This window comes from Hippocampus guttulatus, chromosome 11 (assembly GCF_054856545.1).
Source record: "Hippocampus guttulatus isolate MCC_2025c chromosome 11, RoL_Hgut_1.0, whole genome shotgun sequence".
Classification (NCBI taxonomy): Eukaryota; Metazoa; Chordata; class Actinopteri; order Syngnathiformes; family Syngnathidae; genus Hippocampus; species Hippocampus guttulatus.
In genome coordinates, this window is record NC_141271.1 from 18,099,138 (window position 1) to 18,120,868 (window position 21,731).

General features: G+C 45.0%; 1 protein-coding gene across 1 annotated transcript in view; it reads left to right on the forward strand.

Annotated features, from left to right (window-relative positions):
* The first annotated feature begins 1,934 nt into the window (after positions 1-1,934).
* kcnh7b (potassium channel, voltage gated eag related subfamily H, member 7b) overlaps positions 1,935-21,731 on the forward strand; it is a 31,587-nt gene continuing 11,790 nt past the window's right edge. The window contains exons 1-9 of the mRNA XM_086123946.1: positions 1,935-2,488; positions 2,758-2,988; positions 11,449-11,604; positions 14,307-14,744; positions 15,214-15,425; positions 18,455-18,880; positions 20,897-21,296; positions 21,402-21,601; positions 21,725-21,727. Of these exons, the coding sequence (XP_085980072.1) occupies positions 2,413-2,488; positions 2,758-2,988; positions 11,449-11,604; positions 14,307-14,744; positions 15,214-15,425; positions 18,455-18,880; positions 20,897-21,296; positions 21,402-21,601; positions 21,725-21,727 (2,142 nt within the window). The 5' untranslated portion in view covers positions 1,935-2,412. The remainder of the gene's footprint in view (positions 2,489-2,757; positions 2,989-11,448; positions 11,605-14,306; positions 14,745-15,213; positions 15,426-18,454; positions 18,881-20,896; positions 21,297-21,401; positions 21,602-21,724; positions 21,728-21,731) is intronic.

A 21,731-nucleotide genomic window follows, 5' to 3' on the forward strand; every position in this document is an offset into this window, starting at 1 on the left:
TTGCAAAATAATAACAACGAGAAAATGTCATGTGCACTCTTCTAGTAGACGGGAATGTTGAAAGTCGTTTCCAAGGTGAACCGAATACGGCGATCATTCAGAATGTGGAAACGGGTCTGATAGGAATCTGTGACGTTGAATGTGTGATCGGGATTGAATGAGGAATTTTGGGGGTGAAAAATGTGGAATTGTGTAGATGGAGAATGCAGCGGTTCACTCACCTGACTTCGGCGCGAGGCAGCCGCGATTCGTTTTCCGCACGTGAGACGAACGCGGTGACTACCGGGCGACCAATACGGGGCATTATCACCCTTCCGCTTCAACTCACCGGTTTTCCGGGAATCTCTTTCGCGCTCTATAAGGCACGGCAACTCGCGCGGTCACGGTCGCGCGTGAACGCGGCGCCTCGGAGGTGCGGCTGAAAAAAAACCCCCCGCAAGGATGAGAGAAGTATTGCGGAGTGTGTCAGCCTTGTTTCCGCTTCCCACTTGTTGTTTTTCGCCATTTGCACGGCAGCAGGCGTAATCGATTCACAATTGTTATCACTTGACTAGGCGGGCAGATCTCCTGAAAGTGAGATTGGAGGCCCGCACTGCCATCATCGCAATGTTCCGAGCGCCAACTCTGCCAGCTGCCAGAGGACGCAGAAAGCAACAAAAAAAGAAATAAACAAATCCAATGTTTGCCCCCCCCCCCCAAAAAAAAAAAATCCACTCCAAAAAGATACCACAAGCCTAAAGCGGTCATCGAGATGCTCGTTCACAACGTGGCGCTCGTAAATCATGTGTCGCGGCTTTAACCAGTGTCCTGACTTTCTCCTTCGACGACTTAAACGCCTGAGCTCTGATTTTGAAGAAAGATTTCAAGACTCTGGAGACATCAGAGCTGCGTCGCGGTTTGAAATCCACAGCACGTACACCTAAGTGCACTTTTTGCTTTTGCATTTCAAAGCAGGCAGGCCACTGATCGGGAAGTGATCTCGGATCACAATCGGCGGAGAAACCAGAAGCATAAATCAACCACTCGGATTGATGTCGACTTGTTTGGTGCTTCAAGAAATGCATCAAAGATAACGTCTCGTTACGCGCATCGACTCGGGCGTCAGTGTCCAAATCAACAGAACGGGGGGCACGTCGGCATCAGTGTGCTAAGATCAAAAAAGTTAATGAGCCACCTTGCTCGGGGTGACCTCATTTCAAGTTTGAGATGATGACCGTGAAACGCTCCTCCGAGAGTTGCTTTTCCCACAGGTGCTTTCCTTTTTACGTCTGTGCGCCTTTCATGACATTCATCCGGATCGCCGAACCTTCTCGTCGAGTTCATCCACGCAACGGTCGACCTTGCGTGGATGAATGCAAGCAAGCATCTGGCGGGGAAACGAGTGGCAAAGAAAGCTTATTTGGACGCTCTCGGCTGGCCATAATCAACCACTTCTGCTTTAATGGTGTTGTTTTCAAATGATTTGGCTGGCGCTGCTTCTCCACGTTGATGACGCGGTTTTGTTTTGTTTTTTTCATTCTGTGATTTCAGGCTTCTTTTGCGCAGAACTGACTTGCTTTGGACCCATGGTGAGAAAGAGAGAGAAAATTCAGCAAAATCCGGATCCAAAAAGGTAACTTCAAACGCAGCACATCCCTGTACTTGCCAACTGAGAGTGGCCGCAAGTAAAAGTAAGCACGGCTTTGATTTTTTTTTTTAAGAATAAAAATGGCGCCGACCATCAAACTGTATGTTCGTGTCTGTCATTATGTTGGTCCTTGGAGAGCTACTGTATGTTTTGTTTCTGTTTTTGTTTTTTTCGATGATACTTGCCGTGTAAAGTTGCCATATGCACTGGCGTACGAGACGAATTGAAATCTAATTCCTTTCATTTCTCTTGTCTCCCCCCCCCCCCCCCCCCACCCTCCTCTCAGCGATGCACATACAGACGCAGATAATCCTGCCTCGGCACCAGGGTGGGAGTCGTCTAGGCGAGGTGGAGGCAACTAAGCCCCCCTGGGAGAAACGTCACCAGGCTGGGACGCATCATCGACCAGTCTCGGCGAAAGCGCGCCCACACTCCGCCGCCGCCGCGGACGTCAGGATCGCTTTCTTCTCCTTTCCCTCCCCTCCTCCTCCTCCCCACCCCCTCCCTAAATGCGAGATGCTCGGCCAAATGCAATTAAATCGAGCAACGGCGAGCGAGGGCGCGCGCCTTGTCGGAGAGGAAGCGTTCACCTGCTCTCGCATCCGAGCGGGATAAAACAAGTGGGGAAGGTCATCGAAAGTGAAGGAAGGAGGGAGGGAGGAAGGAAGGAGGCTGCGCGTAGCCGGAGCTGAAGCCGGAGCGGAGCATGCTGGTGGAGGAAGAGGGCACGGCCAACTGGCAACATCTGTAACTTCTCCCCGGGAGATTTTTGCCTGCGAGTAAACATGCCGGTGAGAAGAGGACACGTCGCTCCGCAAAACACGTTCCTTGGGATCATTATCCGGAAATTCGAGGGGCAGAGTAAGTATCATTCGCCGGAATGTTAATTGGTGAGCAAATACGAAGGACATGAAAAGAAAAATAAAGCTAAAGAATTATTTTTTTTAAATGTTTTTATGATAGTCTTGATGGCCATTTTTTAGATGTTTGCCTGTAGTTTTTTTTTTAAAGGGTGAAAGTATCACCTTAATGACTGTTGAGCACCTCCAAGGTCAGGGCACAGTGCTCTCACATTTCTTTTTCCTGACCCCCCCCCCCCCCCTCACCCTCACTTCACCCTCCCATTGCAGACCGTAAATTTGTGATAGCCAACGCCAGGGTGGAAAACTGTGCCATCATCTACTGCAACGACGGCTTCTGCGAGATGACCGGCTTCTCCAGGCCGGACATCATGCAGAAGCCTTGCACCTGCGACTTCCTCCACGGCGAGCACACGGACAAGGAGGCCATCGGCCAGGTGGGCCTGGCTCTGGGGGGCTCCGAGGAGCGCAAAGTGGAGATCACCTACTACCGCAAGGACGGTGAGTCGCCGAGCGCTCGCGTGAGACACTCAACCTGAGCGAGGGTCGGCCGGACGGTCCGAATCGGTAACAAGAGGCACGGGGGGGGCGTCACTGCAAGAGTGATCTGATATTGCCGTCGTTAGTGGAGCGTCGCTATGAAGCCCCGTATCGCTTACTCTCACCCTGAACGCAAACATTGATGACGTCCCGCGTGAAACATTGATATCACCTCGATAGGCAAGCCCCGGTCATAGTTCCGTTGTCCTGAACATGCACTCGCCTGCCTCTACAACATTGGGAAGACAATCTTGTACCGTTTCCCAACCGTGAGCTTCTGATGATGGTGAAAGATACATTATTTGTCAATGAATCTTTTCTGATCTACACCTCATAAGTCACACCTGTCTGTCACTGATAGGTTGGTGATTCTCAGACGTGGTGGGGGCTGGACCCCCCCCAAAAAAAGAAGCTAAAAAGCATTCGATTTTAAATTTTTTATTTAACTCATTCACTCCCAAAGACGTTTTTAAACGTCTTTTCAGACTTGGTCTAGAATTGGCCGGTACTGAATGAGTTAAATGAAACTGGATGATTACTTATGTCGGAATCACAAATCGTACGGTATCCACTCGAAAAACTTCATCCAAAATATCCTCCCTGTCCAAAGATAATCGCGCTCGGTTGCGTCAGAATCCAAACGGTCAGTATTTCAGTTGTCATTTGGAATGACTGGCTGCACTGCCTCATACTGAGCAATATATCGAATATTCTGTCCTCTCGTCATCGACACTGAGATGAAGCAAGTGCTCACCGTGTGCTTCATGTGATTGACAACCTGCGCACGTATAGATGTGGTCATCTCAATTATCGGTCTGAGAGGTGAGGAGGAAAAAAAAAATCTAAACACGATCATTTTCTTCATTATAAGCTGTGTTCATGTTGTTCAATGTTAGTTTCATGAATAATACGTCGGAGACTCCCAAATTGCCGATGACACGAATTTCAATATGGGGACTCCACGACAAAGAACAGTACAATCCTAAACCAGAATCGGGTTCTGTTTTCTTAAAAGAACACCTCTCTGGCCTTATTGTCTTTTGGAAGGAAGATGTTTGTACTCTTGATTTGATTGATGATGTTTAAAAAAAAAAAAAAAGCCTTCATTGAGTAGAACAGTTTGCATTGCGCGTAAGTGAATTGTTTGGCGTTTTGCACATGAAATAGGATCCCTCCGCGGGGCATCCGTGGTTTTTAAGCCATGTTGTTTTCAGCCAGTGCACACAGTAGCTTGATTAGAGCACGGATCAGTTGACTAATCTGTAATATTGCCGCGCATGTGACGGCTCCGGCGCTGGCAGCTCTGCATAGAAATGCCCTCGGTTAATGCAAAGGCGCGTTGGCTCCGACAACAACGGCGCTGCTTGTCATTCATTCGCCGCGTATTCCGGCCGCCCCATGAATGGTGCGCCGCAGAGACAAATTAATGCCGTGGTTGCCGCTCAGCGGCACCAATCCGCAGATTGACCACCTCCTGGCGTGCTCTCGAATAAGCTGTTTTTTTTTTTTTTTTTTGTGGTCAGCATGGCATGGCGTCCACCGTCCTTTTTCATTTGTTTGATGCGTTCGTGTGACGGCCGCCCCGCAATAAAGTTCGGGCTGTGCAATTTTCAACAATACTCCAATTTCAATTTTAGAGGTTGACGCTAAAATGAAGGCAGAGGAAACACTTTATTGGCAGCATCTTCTTCCGTTTGAGTTGTTAACTTACTAAAACACTTTAACCTGCACACGATTCGACCAAATACGTGTCGCATCGCCTTCGCAATTTCCAAAATGGCACCCTACTGCTCTGCGATGTCGATTTGAATTCGATTCATCGTTCGGCACCGCATGCCGCCACCGTCAGCTCGCCTCCCCCCCGAGAGTGATGTATGAAGGCGAAAATGCCGTGATATTTTATTTAATCATACAAAGGCAGATCTTTAAATTTTTAATTGTGAGTTTGATTCGATTCTAGGCCATGGATACATGTTTAATCCACCATCAGCCGCCACCAGCCTTGCCTCCCCCCCCCCCCTCCCCACTTCTTGTTCATCAGGAGGAAGGAAAACCGAGAGCCAGCTGCTCCACATGGCAAAAAATAGTCTCGGAAACACGCGAGACAATTAAACAAAACACCCAAGGGCCTGTTCGCAAAGGCAGTAACGTCACGTTTTTGAATTTTATTTTATTTTATTTTTTGATGAGCGGGATTTTCAGGCAATCCCTTCCCCCCACCGTTTCGCCCGCTCCGCCATGCATGAGCCGCGCTCCCATCTTGACATCATGCGCCTATGAGCATGCAGGATAAGAGCCCGGGAAACCTTCGGCGCTCGGCTTGGAGACGCAACTCTTAACACTTCTCCGAGGAGTTGAGACGGACGGCGCATGTGCGCTCATGAATAAAGATGGCAGGGCTGACAGCGCAGTGACGGCCAATGAGCGGCTTACAGAGCAAATGCATTAAACCTGTGCGGAGGCATAGGGAGTCTGCTAAACAATCACGGAATCCACGATTCACGGCGACCGACCCAAATGTTTCACTCTACAGCTCCAACGTGGCGGCTGCGTGCCGTGTTTTCCGCTCACCGACACATTGCCGGCAATCGCTTCTCATTCAAATCAGTTAATCTTTTTTTTTTTTTTTGTGCCAAAGCCCCCACATCTATCCTGCACCTAATACTTGTCACGAATCTCTCACACACACACACACACAGTACAAAGCACATCAAACTAGATTAGAGTGCGGACCTCTGCCAAGGACGAGGTGTGCACAAAAGTGAAAAAAAGAAATTGACGCCCCCCCCCCAGCAATAACTGAAATCTGCGATATTCAGAAACACATTTTTAGCTCTTATTTATTTGATTGTGTTTTCAATCTCAAAATAATGCAAAACACATTTCAGCACATATCGTGAAAGAGAAAAAGAGCAACAGATATCGTGCAGACCGGAGTTGATTCGACTTCAGCTGGATTTTTATCACACGAAAAAAACCCCCCTCCAAAGTCGTTTAACCCCTACGACAGAAAAATGAAGTCGGCGATTTTCATGTACCGCGGCAATGTTCTGTAGACACGACATTGTTCTCTTGATTCGGAGCCCCCGGACCAGTGTTTTGTTAAGGTCACATTACATACTGTTGCTTTGAATGTCACAGTGCGCAGGCTGCTTGCTTTCTGCTGCTCATTTGCAGTCGCTCCTCAGTAAGCGCTGCGTGCTGGAAATCCTCAGGAAAACGTGATGTCGGGATTTGACGAAGCGATGGGCGGCAACAAAGCCTTGATTCTTCTCAATGATGAGGCAAAATGCTAAGCTGCTTACGCTTCAAAATAAAAGTAGCGTCGGGGACCTCGGGAGGTACAGGCACGGGAAGCGCCATTTTACTCTATATTTCGCAAGGCCAGCAAAATAGCAAATACGCAAACTTCTTCCAATAATCGATGAGATAAATGCTTTCCCTTGATGGCCGTATGAAGCTATCGGGTTCCAGCGGGTGTAATAATACGAGTCTTCACAAAAGGAAGCTGACACCAAGTGGCGGAGAGAAGTTAAATGGATAATGACTACATAACAGCGGCAGCTTAGCGAATCGCGCTGAATGATCTGGGCCACGCGGCACGCGTGGGTGCAGGGTTTCATAGGAGATTTCCCACCGAGGGGGGTTGCGAGCCACGGGGTCTCGAGTAGCATGGGGACGCTACGCGCCCACACAGAGAGAGCGAGAGGAAGCCCGCGGTGCGCTGGACCACACTCGCATGCATAACCTACAAAAACAGCGCATCTATTTTCATACGCAGCGTTTGATATTGGGGTGGATTTAGAATGCGCTAACAGTGAGATGATTCTATGATAGGCGTTGAACCACTAAAGATTTATTTTTAAGTCGATTATAATGGGACGGGATGCGATGAACGGATGCAGCGACAAACTGACTGACAGTTCTGTGCTAGCTAAAGCTAGATAGCTAGCAAGATAGTTGTTTTTTTGGGGGGGAGGGGCGGGGATAGCTAGCTAGCTAGCTAGACTTAAAGAGCCTCAAACCTGGTTGTAATGTGTAATTATTATTTTTTTCATATATGAACCAGAAAGAAGCAGAGTGCTTGTTACCTAGCATACATATGCTACATATTTACGCTATAAACATGCTAGCTCATCACTGAGGAGCGACGTCGTCTGTTGGAGCTTTTTATTGGCTGCCGCCAGATGATATAGGTGTGCAAATACCAAAATAAATACATTTAAAATCAAACCCAAAGGCTCATTATTAAATTCATTAACAAGGACGAAGACGAAGGACCTTTTCACGATATAGTTAGTTCTGTCAAAGTAAAATGTACTTTGTTAGTTTTCATTTTTTAAAAGCATTTTCAGTGTTATTCAATTTTATTTAGTTATTTTCCTACATTAAAAAAATAACACATTTATGATCATAGGAGAGCCACTTTTTTTGCCGGCATCCTTTTTTTTTTTAGAGGTTGAACAATTAAAGATTTTCTTTTGTCTACTTTGTGTGTCAAGACATAATTGAAGCCAATCAAAACTGGACCGTTTCGCATAAAGACCTATTTCCACAGACTAGCATAGAAACAAATATAAACAATTGATTTCGAAACACAAGTCACCATTAGGCTGAGTACTGAAGCTATTCACTGCTTGAATGTGAGTAGATAACTGGCCGTGAATGTTAAATCTGTGTTCAATCTGCTTGAAACCTGGAAAATGAGTCCTATTTTTTACCTTCTTCACCCACCCCAAAAAAAAAAAGATTTTCTTTGAGATTTGGGCAATGTAACAACACAGCTCCTTGCGTTTTATTGGATTGGAATGTTCACCCACAGTTATTTTAATCTCCAGGGATGCTTGTATTGGAGGAAGTAATCTAATATTCCCCTTCATACCATCTGTCTTTTTTTTCTCCCTCTCCGAATCAGTTGCTGCTGATTTAAATTTTTACCATCCATTCCATTTTGCTTTGCCAACATTTGAGCTAAATTAAGCAGAATAAAAGATGTCATGGCAAAACACCACGATTCAATCAATGCAAGCACAAACGTAATGTGGATTGAGCTGCGAGTTATCCCCCGATGGCTGCGCTGACACTGATTGAAGACGAAATTAGGCCAGTGCGTGTAGCTGCGAGATCGTTAGATATGGCCACAATGCCCAAAGACTCAACACAAAGTGCTAGCTTGCATGCCCCCACCCTTCACGCCTCGGGAACATTGCGTATTGGCTGAAACCGGACAGCCCCGGACTTAAAACTTGTCAGAATTCATTAAATGAGTCCGCCAGCGGGCGACGATCCGTATGTGGCCGTAGTGTGTAAAAGCCGCGCCATGGGTTGAACCTTTCGTAGAAGAGAAGCAACCGGAAAAAAACAAGATCAAGGCTCAACGTTATTACCCATGTTTCTACCTGAAGCGGATCGGCTTATGCAGATTAATATGAGACCACAAATACATCACAGTCAAATGGGGGAGGGGCTAAAAATGTCAAACAGAATTCACACTACTGCACTGAAGATGTGGTCAGGAAAAAACATATCTATATTATATTTATATTATTCATAACATTTAGCATGCTACACATCTTAAGAAATAAAAATCCTAATTGTTATAATCTGTAGGAAGCGAGGGCTGAATGCAATATTCAAAATGAATTCCCAAGCGTACTGATGATTAATTCAATCCAGTTAAGTTTCGAAAACAGCGGCATTATTTGGGGCCCGTGAGTCACTGTCTAAAAGATCCCTTCATGTCGCAGCGGCGTTTTGAATAATTGATCGTGGAAATCGAATCAACCGTAATGAAACGTCCATCATGAAAAGAAAGGCAGGACTTAATTAATATGCAGCCGGTTCACTCAGGCAGGTGGAGAACGCATTGTTTTTGTTTTGCTTGGTTTGTTGGTGTATTTGTCACCCGTGTGAGCCTTCCTGGCAGTTGTAAACACAATTAGACTGCAGGATTATCTCGTTGCCCCCCCCCCCTCCCTCTCGTGTACCAGGTGCAAGTGCAGAGCGCAGCGGTGTCACCCATTAAGAAAAAATATTGGATCCAAACAGATGCACGTCGGCTCTCACATCTGCTGAGGAAATTAAATGATGACAAGTCAGCAAGGCTGACAAGGTTATTATTGAATGTGATGTCATTCGTGATTAATTAATCTTCCATTTAAAAATATTGCCCACACATCCAGACCTGCTCTAGCATCATTCAGGACAAATAACAGAGCTGATCTGGGGTTGCCATGGCGATGGCATTGACGCTAGTTTCCCGAATGAAAACACCCATCCATCCATTTTCAACACCTCTTATCTTGAAGAGGGTCGCGGGGAGTTACCGAAGCCGATCCCAGCTGACTTCGGGCAGAAGGCGGACTACACCCCGAACTGATCGCCGGCCAGTCGCAGGGCACGCTTAGAGACAAATGACCATTCACACCCACATCCGCACCGTCACCGAGTGGGAACCGATCCCACACCACCCGCAAGTCCGGCGACTGTGCCACGACACCGTCAACGACCTGAATGAAAATAGCCCACCCCAATTTGAGTTATTTTGGGGCACAGGGAATTACATAGCGTTGCTTTAAGAATTCATGTCGAAACTCATCCTTCACATAAAGTATTCATTAGCCATACAGCCCATAACAAACTAGCGTGGATCCTTTCGAAACGTATGAATATTGTGAACCAATCGACAAACGCGGCCATCCGTGTAAACCGAATAGCCGCTAGCAAAATACGAAGAGCCTTTTGACGGCATATTACGAGATCAGATCGAGCGCTTGATTGTTCAGTTCTCACAGCTCTAAGGAGGCGTCTCTTTGAAGCATTTTGGCAGAGATGACTTTCAGCGGGACACCAGATGAGTGGGGGACCCCCCGTCGCTAAGCCTTTGAGCAGCGCTGTTGTTTCCTCTTCTGCAAAGAAAACAGGCGAACGCAATTTTCATTCGGGCCGCACAATGACACCCGCGAATGCATTGTCTACTCTGTAATGATGACTAATAAGACTAATCGTCTAATAGAAAAGTCATGCATTTTATATCATTTAAGTGGGTTGTCAAGCGGAGTACCTTAGTGAATCACGATATACCACAGGTCATTTACTGCGGAATAAGCGACGGCTAGTTCTATCGTCTAATGCTTAAGGCGGAGATGGGAAATGTCCGATCGTTCTCAAGCGAACATCCTCCGCTGTACGATGCTGAAAATCTTACCTTGGAACCTCAACTACGGATCTCTAATAACATCCCCGAGAGTCTTTGCGGCCCCATGACGGCAGACAAGACGGGCGTGTCAGCGTTGGACAACTTGGAGCCAAAAACACGCGGCCGCATGACTCGAATGAATAAACCCAGTTGAGGCCGCGTCCCCAAAATACTTTATTAGCGCACGCGCTTTCAAATCACATTATCATACCGTCAGTGAGGACATCACTTCTGGGAGTTTTGACGGCAAAATCCTTCCAATGCAACTCTGGCATGGAGCGGGAGACTGAGCTTGTTATATTTAGTCAGACAGCGAGTCTAACTGCTAATGAATGCTACTGGCAGGGTGTCTGTTGAGCCCCGAGGAGATTTCAGAGAACACTGGTAATATATGTTTGTGTGTGTGTGTGTGTGTGTGTGTGTGTGTGTGTGTGTGTGTGTGTGTGTGTCCTCTTTGGGTCAGAGAAGCAAAACGAGAGAGAGAGAGAGAGAGCTACAACCAAGCCGAGTTTGAGAGGATGCTCTTTTTCTTTATTTATTTGAAGTCCGTCAATTAGAATGATAGCGGCCGCAGTTTGAAATGGTATCAATTCAAGACGAAAGGTGGTTTCGTCTTGCATGATGTAGGGTGTCACTGTGTCACCGTAACACTCGAGCTACGGCGGTGGTGGTGTTACTGTTTATAGGCTGCAGTGAGTAGATTGGCGTGATGACACGTCGGGTCGGCATCAGTAGCCTTCGCTTCCCCAGATAGATCCTGCACACTCGTGAATTGAGGATATTCCGAGTTCAAGTCTAAGTTTAGACGCCGGCTGCTTTTCTGCTCCGCTGCCCGGCATGACGCTCCCTTGTCGTGATTGTTCCTTTGAGCGTATTGTAAGCCTCGTGATTGGCTCCCATCTCTTGGCTTTTCGTGATCAATCCTATTCAACTGCGATGGTGTCTAATGACTGGATTTGTGAAGGACATTTTATTTATAAGCTCCCGATAAGATCCAGATGCATACAGGGTGATCGAACCCCCGAGGGGTTAGCTCGGCTATTTCCATGCACTGTGACATGCAGGCATTGACCTTTAAATCAGATCAAGTCTCCCTCATTTTTTCTCAAAGATCCACAGGGAACCAGATGGAAGTTTTTTTGTTTTTTTTTCCATGAGTAGGGTAATGCACGGGTCAAGTGTTTGGTGTCATCATTATTTTCTCTCTCTCCTTTATTTTTCAGGGTCAGACTTCCAGTGTAACATTCACATCATACCGGTGAAGAATGAAGAGGGCGTAGTGATGATGTTCATCCTGAATTTTGATTACGTTTTGGACGAGGGGAGTGACAACTCCGCAGAGAAGATAAGCCCCGCGTCGCCCACAAAGTCTGATCAAAGTGAGTACTCACTTAACTCTCGCACTGTGATATAATCCCGTAACACCTTCAAAATCTTCCGGCAAAGGCTAAAAAAAAAAAAAAAAAAGATACAGCGCAGCGTTTGAGGTCGAATGCAATCTGTTTTGCTATGCTGGCCTTTTGACCTGGGGAAAAACAGTGGTAATACAGTAATCCGTTCCAGGGTCAAACTGTCGCCATCGAAACACTTTGTTACCTGCAGCATTGTTAGTCCATTCACACACTGTGTAAGTGATGGTGCACCTGTTCTGTGCTGAATTTAAAGGGAATTAGCGAAGGAAATAATCCGGCTGTGTTCACGCCCAAAACGGTGCAAACACCCCTTTCTATCTGCACCCATTTCCAAAAATACGAGAAGAACGAAAACTCCACCCATGCGCAGTTAAACTGCATTAGCCTTGCACTGGGCAGATGGTGTCAATTTTGAAAGGTTTCTAAATGTGCAACATCAGGGGTATTTGACCTTTGCGGTTCCGCTGTGAAATGATCTAATTATTTCTTATTTTGTCCCTTTGGACAACATTTAAAAACATTATTCCCTCATAAGCATACTGGATGTTATATTCAAATGATTATTTAATTAAAAAAACACATCATTAAAATGCTACTGCTTTTTCTTGCCCCTAAAAATATACAGCATAATAGTACTCCTTTTAATGATCCCACATCCGTTATTCACAAAACCCATTACATTATTTATCCAGTTTGTGAATGTTGTTGTATAGAAGAAAAAAAAATGCAAAGTGTGCACACAGGGGAGGAAATGCCCTGCTTCTATAGCCGAGCTCTGGTTATGGAGCCAAATCTTGTTTTTTATAATGATACCATCTGCACCCTGTATATCTTTTGAGAGCTTCTATAGCCCTCATTTATTTCCATTTATTTTTGTTTGGATGAATGTCAGAACGTTGAAATATCAATGAGCCTCCTTTCCTTCAACATCTCTCTGACTCAATCTCAGCCATCCTCTTCATTCAGTGTGAATTGCGCTGGCATTCAGTTTGTGCTGTGCCTTGTGAATGTAAATGTAAACACACACGTGCGCGCGTGCGTGTGTGTGTGCACGCAAAGCTAACATGACTAATAACATTTGATTGCTTGTGAGCGCACTTCGGCAAAGGGGATCTGCGGGTTGATGATGGAACAGCTTATGATGCAATATGACGTGTTTAGCATACACTGAAGGTGTCTTTGGAGTTGCATATTAACGTTGTTCACTAACGTTACAATCGGGGGGGGGGGGGGGGGGTTCCATACTGTTTTTAACTGCAGCATATAACATTAAGGATAGGAATGTGGAAAAGTATAAAACCAGAATTAAATATTAGATTGGCATCCAAAGTGAATATCAATGGGGCATACTCTCCTACATCGTAACGCTCCGTTTTGCTATTCATGGCCAAATGGCAGAGTAAGGGCAAATATTATTTCGACGCTTGGTCAATTAATTGCTCATTCAGAATACTCAATCAGAAAATGTTTTATGCTGACAGAGTGCATAAAACAGCGTGTTATACCGGAGACAAATTCCTTGTGTGTTCTACATACTTGGCCAATAAAGATGATTCTGATTCTGATTCTGATAAGCGTTAACTGCCGAGGCCATTGAAATTCTGTTGCAGACCTATACAACAGCACCTACAAAGTCATGTGAGTTAGTCTACTGGATGGAGAGATGGAGAGCGAGAATGAGACAACGAGAGAAAGAAAGAAAGAAAGAGCGAGATTAGCGTGACCTAGCTAGCTTTTGAGCCGTAGCGCTGTGCTAGCTAGAGTTAGAAAGCCAGATTATTATATGGTTAGCTAGCTAGCTATGGTTCTATTCCAAATATTTATGACATAGAAATGTGCTAACATTTCCAAGTTCCGCAAAATTACTACAATGTTGAAAATTGTATTTTCTGGTGTGAAGGTTTATTCAAGACATTAGCATTGTGTTCTGTCCATTGTGTTGTGTGTTCATTTCTATATCTACTACAGCCACTATGTCAGGAAATGTTGTGCTGTGTTTGAGAGTTGAAATTCTGCTCAAATGCCATCCATCTTTTTCCAATATTCTCATTGAGGATGTAACGACAACGCCAATACTGTGATATCAAAATTGCCACGATTTGCCATTACAACAACAAAATGACTGCCCACTTCTATTTCTCTGTCACGACTGTTTTCTTATGTGCAAAAAAAACAATATGAAGCGGAAAGATGCAGATGAAGCTAAATATCCAAATCCAAGCTAATGAAGGATTTTATATTGTTCCTTCAAAAACCCCAACATTAAGGGATCCAAAGTAGCCATGCGGGTCCCTGCAGGTGGTTCATCTCCTGCAGCACAGACTAGTGGAAAATCTATAAGCCTCTCTCCAGGAGTTTCCGAGCTTTGTTAGACGCTTTTAGGGGTGCTGACATGAGCTTGTTTAGGGTATGGAAACAGATGGAAAGTTATTATTTATGTATGTAAGGAGGATGCTGGGAGAGAAGCGGCTCACAAGGGTTCACTTTCATCTATTCTATTGTTAATGAGTCAAAAGTTTAACTTCGAACGGCCTGCAAAATCAGACTTCAATTAGCATGATAAAATACATGACAAATGGATTTTCCTGAGCGCCAGTTTCACTCCCCTCCATTAAAATACAGTCAGCCCTGTGCCTTAACACCTTCTGTAAATTCCCGCCCATTTTTAGGGGGTCGATTTTTCCGCTTCCGCCAGGCTGCCTTGAGCCTGATGAATACCAACAAGCAATCGCTTCCACAAGAGGACCCAGACGCTGTGATGGTGGACTCGCCCAAAGACAATGAGGACTCGGTAGCCCTGCAGAGTTTCCCCTCGCCCACCAAGAGCATGTGCAGTCCCATCGAGGCCAATGACACCCACGCCCTCATCAGCTCAAGCCACCACTCCTCCCAGGCCAGCGTGGCCCCTGAACCACTCGACCATTCGTCCCCCAAACTGCTGTGGGAGAAGATTTACCAGACGGAGGTGCACCAGTCCTCGTCTTCCTTGTCCAACACCTTCCCAAGAGGAAGCGTCACAAGCATGAGGCGGGCGTCCTCTGTCCATGAGATTGAAGGCTACAGTTCCAGTTCCAAAAGCATTTTCAGGGACCGGCATACAAATGAAGGTATGCGTGCAATGTCTGCCCATTTACGTGCACAAAAATAATATCTGACCGTTCAAATACACAATGTTGACATCTGTCTGTGCATTAACATACGCACTATACGCAATGATAATTTAACCTTCTTGTAATGTGCATGAGGCTAACTCTGACCCGCTAATTAAATTCGTCAACTTATTTTTCAAAGGAATAAAAGAAATTAAAAGCCTAGCAGTGTTACGGGTCAAAATGACCCGAGGGATTTTTTTTCTGAAATAAATGTTTTCAATATCTTGAAATTGTTTCATTTAATGCAATAAGCCTATAAGAAGTTACTAATTGAAAAAGTTCATGTTGGGTCAGTTTGACCCACAACATAACAGGAGGGTTAACTACCAGTCCACTAAACCACACAATTTATCCATCCATTCACACAGACAAATAACAGGCATGTCGATTACATTTTTTTTCTTTTTTTTTTTTTGATCAGCAGGTCCATTTAACCACGTGAAGTCCAGCCTGCTTGGCTCCACGTCGGATTCCAACATCAACAAGTACAGCACCATCAACAAGATCCCCCTGATCGCGCTCACCTTCTCCGAAGGGAACGACAAGAAGACTCACTCTCCTCCGACATCGGAGAAAACCATCATCGCGCCAAAGGTCAAAGACAGGACGCACAACGTCACAGAAAAAGTGACACAGGTGAGCCGTTCATGAGGCATTATTTTTGACGGCCAAGCATCGAGCCCCCCCCCCCCCCCCCGAGTGATCTTTTCTTGAAAAAGCTCTTCCATGGTAATTCACAGCTTTGCCGGGGAAAAAAAGTCAGGGCCTCTGGCTCAGCGGCGCTTTGTTTGTGGGCTTGGGAAGCTGCCAAGGCCCCAGCGACGGAGCTCTGACATTCAGAAAGAGAGAGAGGGGTCGTTCCTGGAAAGCACAGGAATAATAATGTGTTGAACCCCCCCCCCCCTCTTTAAACTCTCATTCTCATCTCAGTTTAGTGTTTTATCTGGGGTTAATAAAGTCCAATGTCATAAAATTGTGACTTGCGAGCTCAACCTCAGGCATACAGACAGCTAGCTGGCATTTAAATTTAAAGACATCTACAGCATGAAGACACAGAGGACAAGATAAATGGACAGTTTTGGACATCCTTGCTGAAATTGTAAGTTTGCTCCTGCGGAAAAAAAATTATTTCTCTGGTTATTCTGCTTGTTCATTGATTATAGAAAAATATACCTGTATATTTTTAAAAACATTCAATATGACAGTAGCTAATTGTTCTGTTGTATTTTATAGAGTGAAATAGGTGTTTGTGTTTGATCCCCAAGCAAAACTGTAAGTTAGGACTCAGGGATCAATTAAAAAATAATAATAATAAATAAATAAAACCCCCAAAATTCTCACACTCAACCTTCTACGCAGAAAACGTTTTTGTTTTGTTTGTAAGTCTAAGATGGTTTTTGGTGAGTCTTTTGAGTTTTTTGGATACGTTTTTTGACAGTGTTGAATACTTTAGTAGTGTGAGAGAGTTTTGAGGGTCTGTGTGTGTTTTTTAGTGAGTGAGAAAGTTTGAGTTTATTTTTTGTTGCTTGGGATTTTTTTTAAGGGGTGCGGGGGGAGTGATTTTGTGTTGCTGTTTGAGAGTTTTTTTTTGAGAGAGCTGGAGATTTTTTGTCAGGTTTTTCTAGTGTGTGCGTAATTTTTTTTAGTCAGTGATAAATTCTGGGTTTGTAAAACTTTTTTGGTGTGTGTCAGACTTTTTTTGTTGGTTGGGAGTTCTTTGAGAGTGTTGGAGGTTTTTGTCATGTGAAAGACGTTTTTGGGTGTGCACCAACATTTTTTAGTGATTGAGAAATTTAGTGTTTTGACAGTTTTTTTTAGGGGGGGTGAGTGTGGGAAGGTTTTTTTTTTTCAAGATGAGTGAGAGGTTTTAGGTCAGTGTGAGAGTTTTTCGTAACAGAGTTTTTGGGTACCAGAGAGACTTTTCGGTATCATAATAATAGTAATAATAATAATAAGAATATTTAGATGTAATATCGTAATATATTTTTGTAACGATGCATTCAGGGTTTGATTCAGCAATAGGTGGATTTTTTTCCTGAAGTATCAGCTATCAACGTAAAAACAGAAAAGCAAAGTTATTTCGAAAGCGTGATGTGCTGGGGAAAAAAAAAAGGAAAACAAAATTTGAAAAGAGCGTCAACAATACATTTCGGGACACGTAAAGCCATTTCTGCTGACATTTTGTCATTGACCGGTGTCATAAGTACCCCCCAGGGTTCAGTATAGAAAGAAGAGCACTTGAAAGGATCCGGCACGGACGTCATCCCGCACGGTGCGGCCGATGTTAGCAGGGCAAAGCGTTCATATTTCAACAACTCTGTTGACCTTAGCTGAGCGTCAGGAGACGCCACCGAGAAGTGAGCGCCGAGTCTTCCTCTTGAATCGCTTGTATAATTCATGGCTTCAACATGGGGCAATGTGCAGTGACTAGAAAGACCCCACTGCTGCCCAGAGCTTCACTTTTTTTTCTTTTTTTTTATGGCACAGGAGAGTTTTTGTCATCCACGGCTTATTAGGCCAAAAGCGTGGGATGACTCAGGAAACGGAATAATTTACGATCCAGTCAGAATGTACTCAAACGGGGAAATTCAAACGAATGTTTGCTTGGTTTTCGTAAGTCTATTCACGCCCATCCGCAAGCTACGCACACTACAAAAATGCCGGGCTGTTTTGCGAACCCACTCACTGGGTAGCTGTTGATTTTCAGCAGACGGGGTTACTTTGACCCAAGGTCGGGTCAATTATTTCGTCATTTCCGAGTTGGCCCATTGTTGTTGCGAATGTGGACGAGGGCTGCACCAAAGGTTTAATCGCTCACATTGGCGTTGCCGCCATTGATCTATTTCTCAGAGCCTCTGAGGGGAGGGCAATTAGGCGAAGACTTACCGGAGTGTGCAATTTGGCTTTTGAATTAATTGGGATTACACACCACAACTGCATGTGTTTCCTTTTTGTCAGCATTTCTCAAACAGGAGACCGTGATTCACAAAATAATTGCTCACAAATTGTTATGTCGTATCAGTGAAGAAAAATACAGACGGGACAAGTAAAAACAAAAGTAACTCATCTAATAAGCCAATTAAAAGCTTTGATGATTGTGATGTATCGTCAGAAATCTGAATTCCCTGCATGATTAATTAAAGTCAGGACATTCATTTTGTTTGTTTTTTTTGTTGTTGTTGGGTTTATTTTTTTTTTTAGAACAGGCATATTATTACGCCAAAAATGTAGCAGCCATTTTTAAAATTAAGTCCCAATTTTTCTAGCGAATAAAGGCACATTTCGGCGTCGTATTACGTGCATAAGTTGTACTTTTGCAATTCGCTTAAAATATTAAATATTATAGTGTAATGGGATAAAAGTGTGATAAATTGTCAAGAAGAAGAGAAAACGGGAGGTGTTTCGAGCGCAGCCTCATTTTTGCTGAAAAGTTTCAAAAAGGAATTATTAAATGACTCAGTCCTCTATCATCCTGCCTTTTACGCCTACAGATGCATAGGGAGGATTTAAATCGGGTGTTTCTATCATGCAGACTTCACTTATCGAAGTGGGGGTAGTTACTGTCGTACTTTTTTTGCTGCTCATCTAAAAATAAATAGATGTTAAAAGAAAGAAATCTGCTTCACAACACTTTATTTATTTTTTTTTTTTTTGGTCTCCTCCAGGTCTTGTCGTTGGGAGCCGACGTTCTCCCAGAGTACAAGCTGCAGACGAACCGCATCGACAAGTTCACCATCCTGCATTACAGCCCGTTCAAAGCGGTGTGGGACTGGCTGATCTTGCTGCTGGTCATCTACACGGCCATCCTCACGCCTTACTCGGCCGCCTTCCTCCTCAACGACCAGGAGGAGCAGAGGAGGCGTGAATGCGGCTACTCCTGCAGCCCCCTGAATGTGGTGGACCTCATCGTGGACATCATGTTCATCATCGACATCCTCATCAACTTCAGGACCACGTACGTCAACCAGAACGAGGAGGTGGTCAGCCACGCGGCCAAGATAGCCATCCATTACTTTAAAGGCTGGTTCCTAATAGACATGGTGGCGGCCATTCCCTTTGACCTGCTTATCTTCGGCTCAGGATCAGATGAGGTTTGTCATCTCTCTCTCTTTTTTTTTTTTAAACCTTTTTCCTAAGGGAGTCGGGTATTACGGCATAGAGGCTCAGTCAGCTCCGCACAGCCATCTTTTTATTGACTCCAGACTTGGGAAGCCGGGGCCACTACTTAAAGCCGGTGTCTTTCTGTCTCAGCTGTGGAAGGATTACTTTAAATTGCATGGCGTTTTTTTTTTTTTTTTTTTTTTGAATGGTCCTCATTCTCGAATCCATTTACAAGGATTAATGGCTTACCAAATGGCAATCATTGATGCATTTATGTGACGAGGGGGGCAACAGCGCCGTGCACACGGCTTACATGCAGATGTTAGACAGTCATTGGTAGGCCGGCCGCCAGGCTTGGCCGGCTTGTTTGATAGCTCCGGATCGGCTTCAGCGCTTGATCGTGCTTTGTAGGCACTCCATTACGCCAGAAAAGCTCCTGATTATAAACCATAATCACCTTTTTTTACCACCGCTTCTGCTGAGTCAGCGAGTCTCCTTCAATCTCAATGGCAATGTTTTACTTAGCCGCCGAAAGAAAAGCGAGGTGTCCGTCTTGAAAGTATGCAGCGCGCGGTGATGGCGAGCGACGAATCGTTTGTCTTTTGATGCAGATTATATGATGGGGGTTTTGATGCAGGGTTAAGCTTCAGTTTATTCTCCCGAGACCTTTTTTTTCCATAAAAAAAAAAAGCTTGAATGTTACTTTTCATTTTTTAAATATATGTTGAGTGTGAAATACAAAGAAAAAAAGTATTGTGTTATAATGCAATATTGTTTTTATTTGATTTCAGTCCCGAAAAAAATTTTTTTCCCCCAATTTTTCCAAAGTCATCCGAGATGGGCTCCGAATCCACCGTCTGACGTTATTGAAAACAGCCGAATGAATCTGTTTATGTTTTTCCTCCCCCGTCGTACAGATAGAAAGAAAGTGAGAAGCCCCTCAGCAACCACATTACGTAATCCTTGTGCAGAGAAACGTGAATGAACTCCCGTTACATCTGTCATGGCTCATGCGTTTAACTTCAAAATGTACAGCTGTCATTCCCACGGCGCACAAATTGTGGTTAAAATCCACGGCGGTGGATATTCGTTACAGTATGCGTTGTGTGTGGTTCGGAAAGTGGAAAATAACCTCAGTATAAATTTGTTTCGCGGAGCCACAAACGCCCTCGCTGCATGTCTTGGAATTATTCCACACAGTATATTTGTTGTAATACTGCATAATGACTATAGAAATATTCTGTAATGCTTGCCGCGCGGTCCGACTCAATGCAGCAGTTTGCACAACAAAAGTCAGCTTGTTGAAAGTGCAGCAAAATGAATAGATTGTGGCACGCAGAGGTACTGTGCCGGCGCCTCATTTCGCTTGTTTATTGTCCCTCTTGGGGAATGGCTGTTCAGTAGTCAGCACATCAGGGAACCTTGTGACATGATTAGAATAGCAACTGTTTACATACTGTACATGCTTCCCTCGCAATATATTGCTACGTGACGTTTTCTTTATCGTCAGCAGCAGGGAGTAAGTCTGTACAGAGGAGTGTTCAATCAGGTTTTTGTTATTCCGCAGATATACACAAGCTGGCGTCGTTTTTTAACAAAAAAGGCGGTGTGCGCCGTTAATGGCGTGAACACAGCCGACGCCATTTGCCACCAATTGTGGCATTCATTTGTGTGTGACCGGAGCGTTGTCACTGCTCTTCGCCGGTGTTGCAACACAAGCGGTGGGCCTCATTACTGACAGAATGAGCAGTTGATAACCGTGCGTGATGTCTAGAGACCTCACGGATTGAATTTACTGCCATCCTGCATGTGCCGTCTATGCACATATTTGTATATTAATCAGCACAACTTCATATCCTGAATTTCTATTTATTTATTTATTTTTGTGGCCAGTTTCCCAAATCATGCATACCGGGCCCTGTTCTGAAACCTACATTTGGGTTCCTAAAATTTTCAGCCCCGCTTTTATTCCGTTCAACTCACCCCAACCCCGAACCTGTGTTCAGACGACCACTCTGATCGGCCTGCTCAAGACGGCGAGACTACTCCGTCTGGTACGAGTGGCCCGGAAGCTGGACCGCTACTCGGAGTACGGCGCCGCCGTGTTGATGCTGTTAATGTGCATCTTTGCCCTCATCGCCCACTGGCTGGCCTGCATTTGGTACGCCATCGGCAACGTGGAAAAGCCTTACTTGGAGCACAAGATTGGCTGGCTGGACAACCTGGGAGTGTCCATCGGCAAGAAATACAACTACAGCGATCCGAACTCCGGTCCCTCCATCAAGGACAAGTACGTCACGGCGCTTTACTTCACCTTCAGCAGTCTAACCAGCGTGGGATTTGGCAACGTTTCCCCAAACACAAACTCGGAGAAGATCTTTTCCATTTGCGTCATGCTGATCGGATGTGAGTGCAAACGCTCTTCGGCATCATCAACCGGAGCGCCCCCCCCCCGAGATCGAGATTTGTCATTTGCACGTGACGCTCAAATGACTCTTGTGTGTATTCCAGCACTTATGTACGCCAGCATCTTTGGGAACGTCTCCGCCATCATCCAGAGGTTGTACTCGGGTACGGCACGCTACCACGCGCAAATGTTACGGGTCAAAGAGTTCATCCGTTTTCATCAGATCCCCAACCCGCTGAGGCAGCGGCTGGAGGAATATTTCCAGCACTCCTGGGCCTACACCAACGGCATCGACATGAACACGGTAAATAACCAGCACGCCGAGCGATTGGTCAACATTTCGCGCATGAATCTAAAGGCCAAGTCTGTTTTTTTTCTCTCTCTCTTTTTTGTCTGCTTTACGTTGTCTCTCCTCTGGTGAGAGCAGGAGGTGC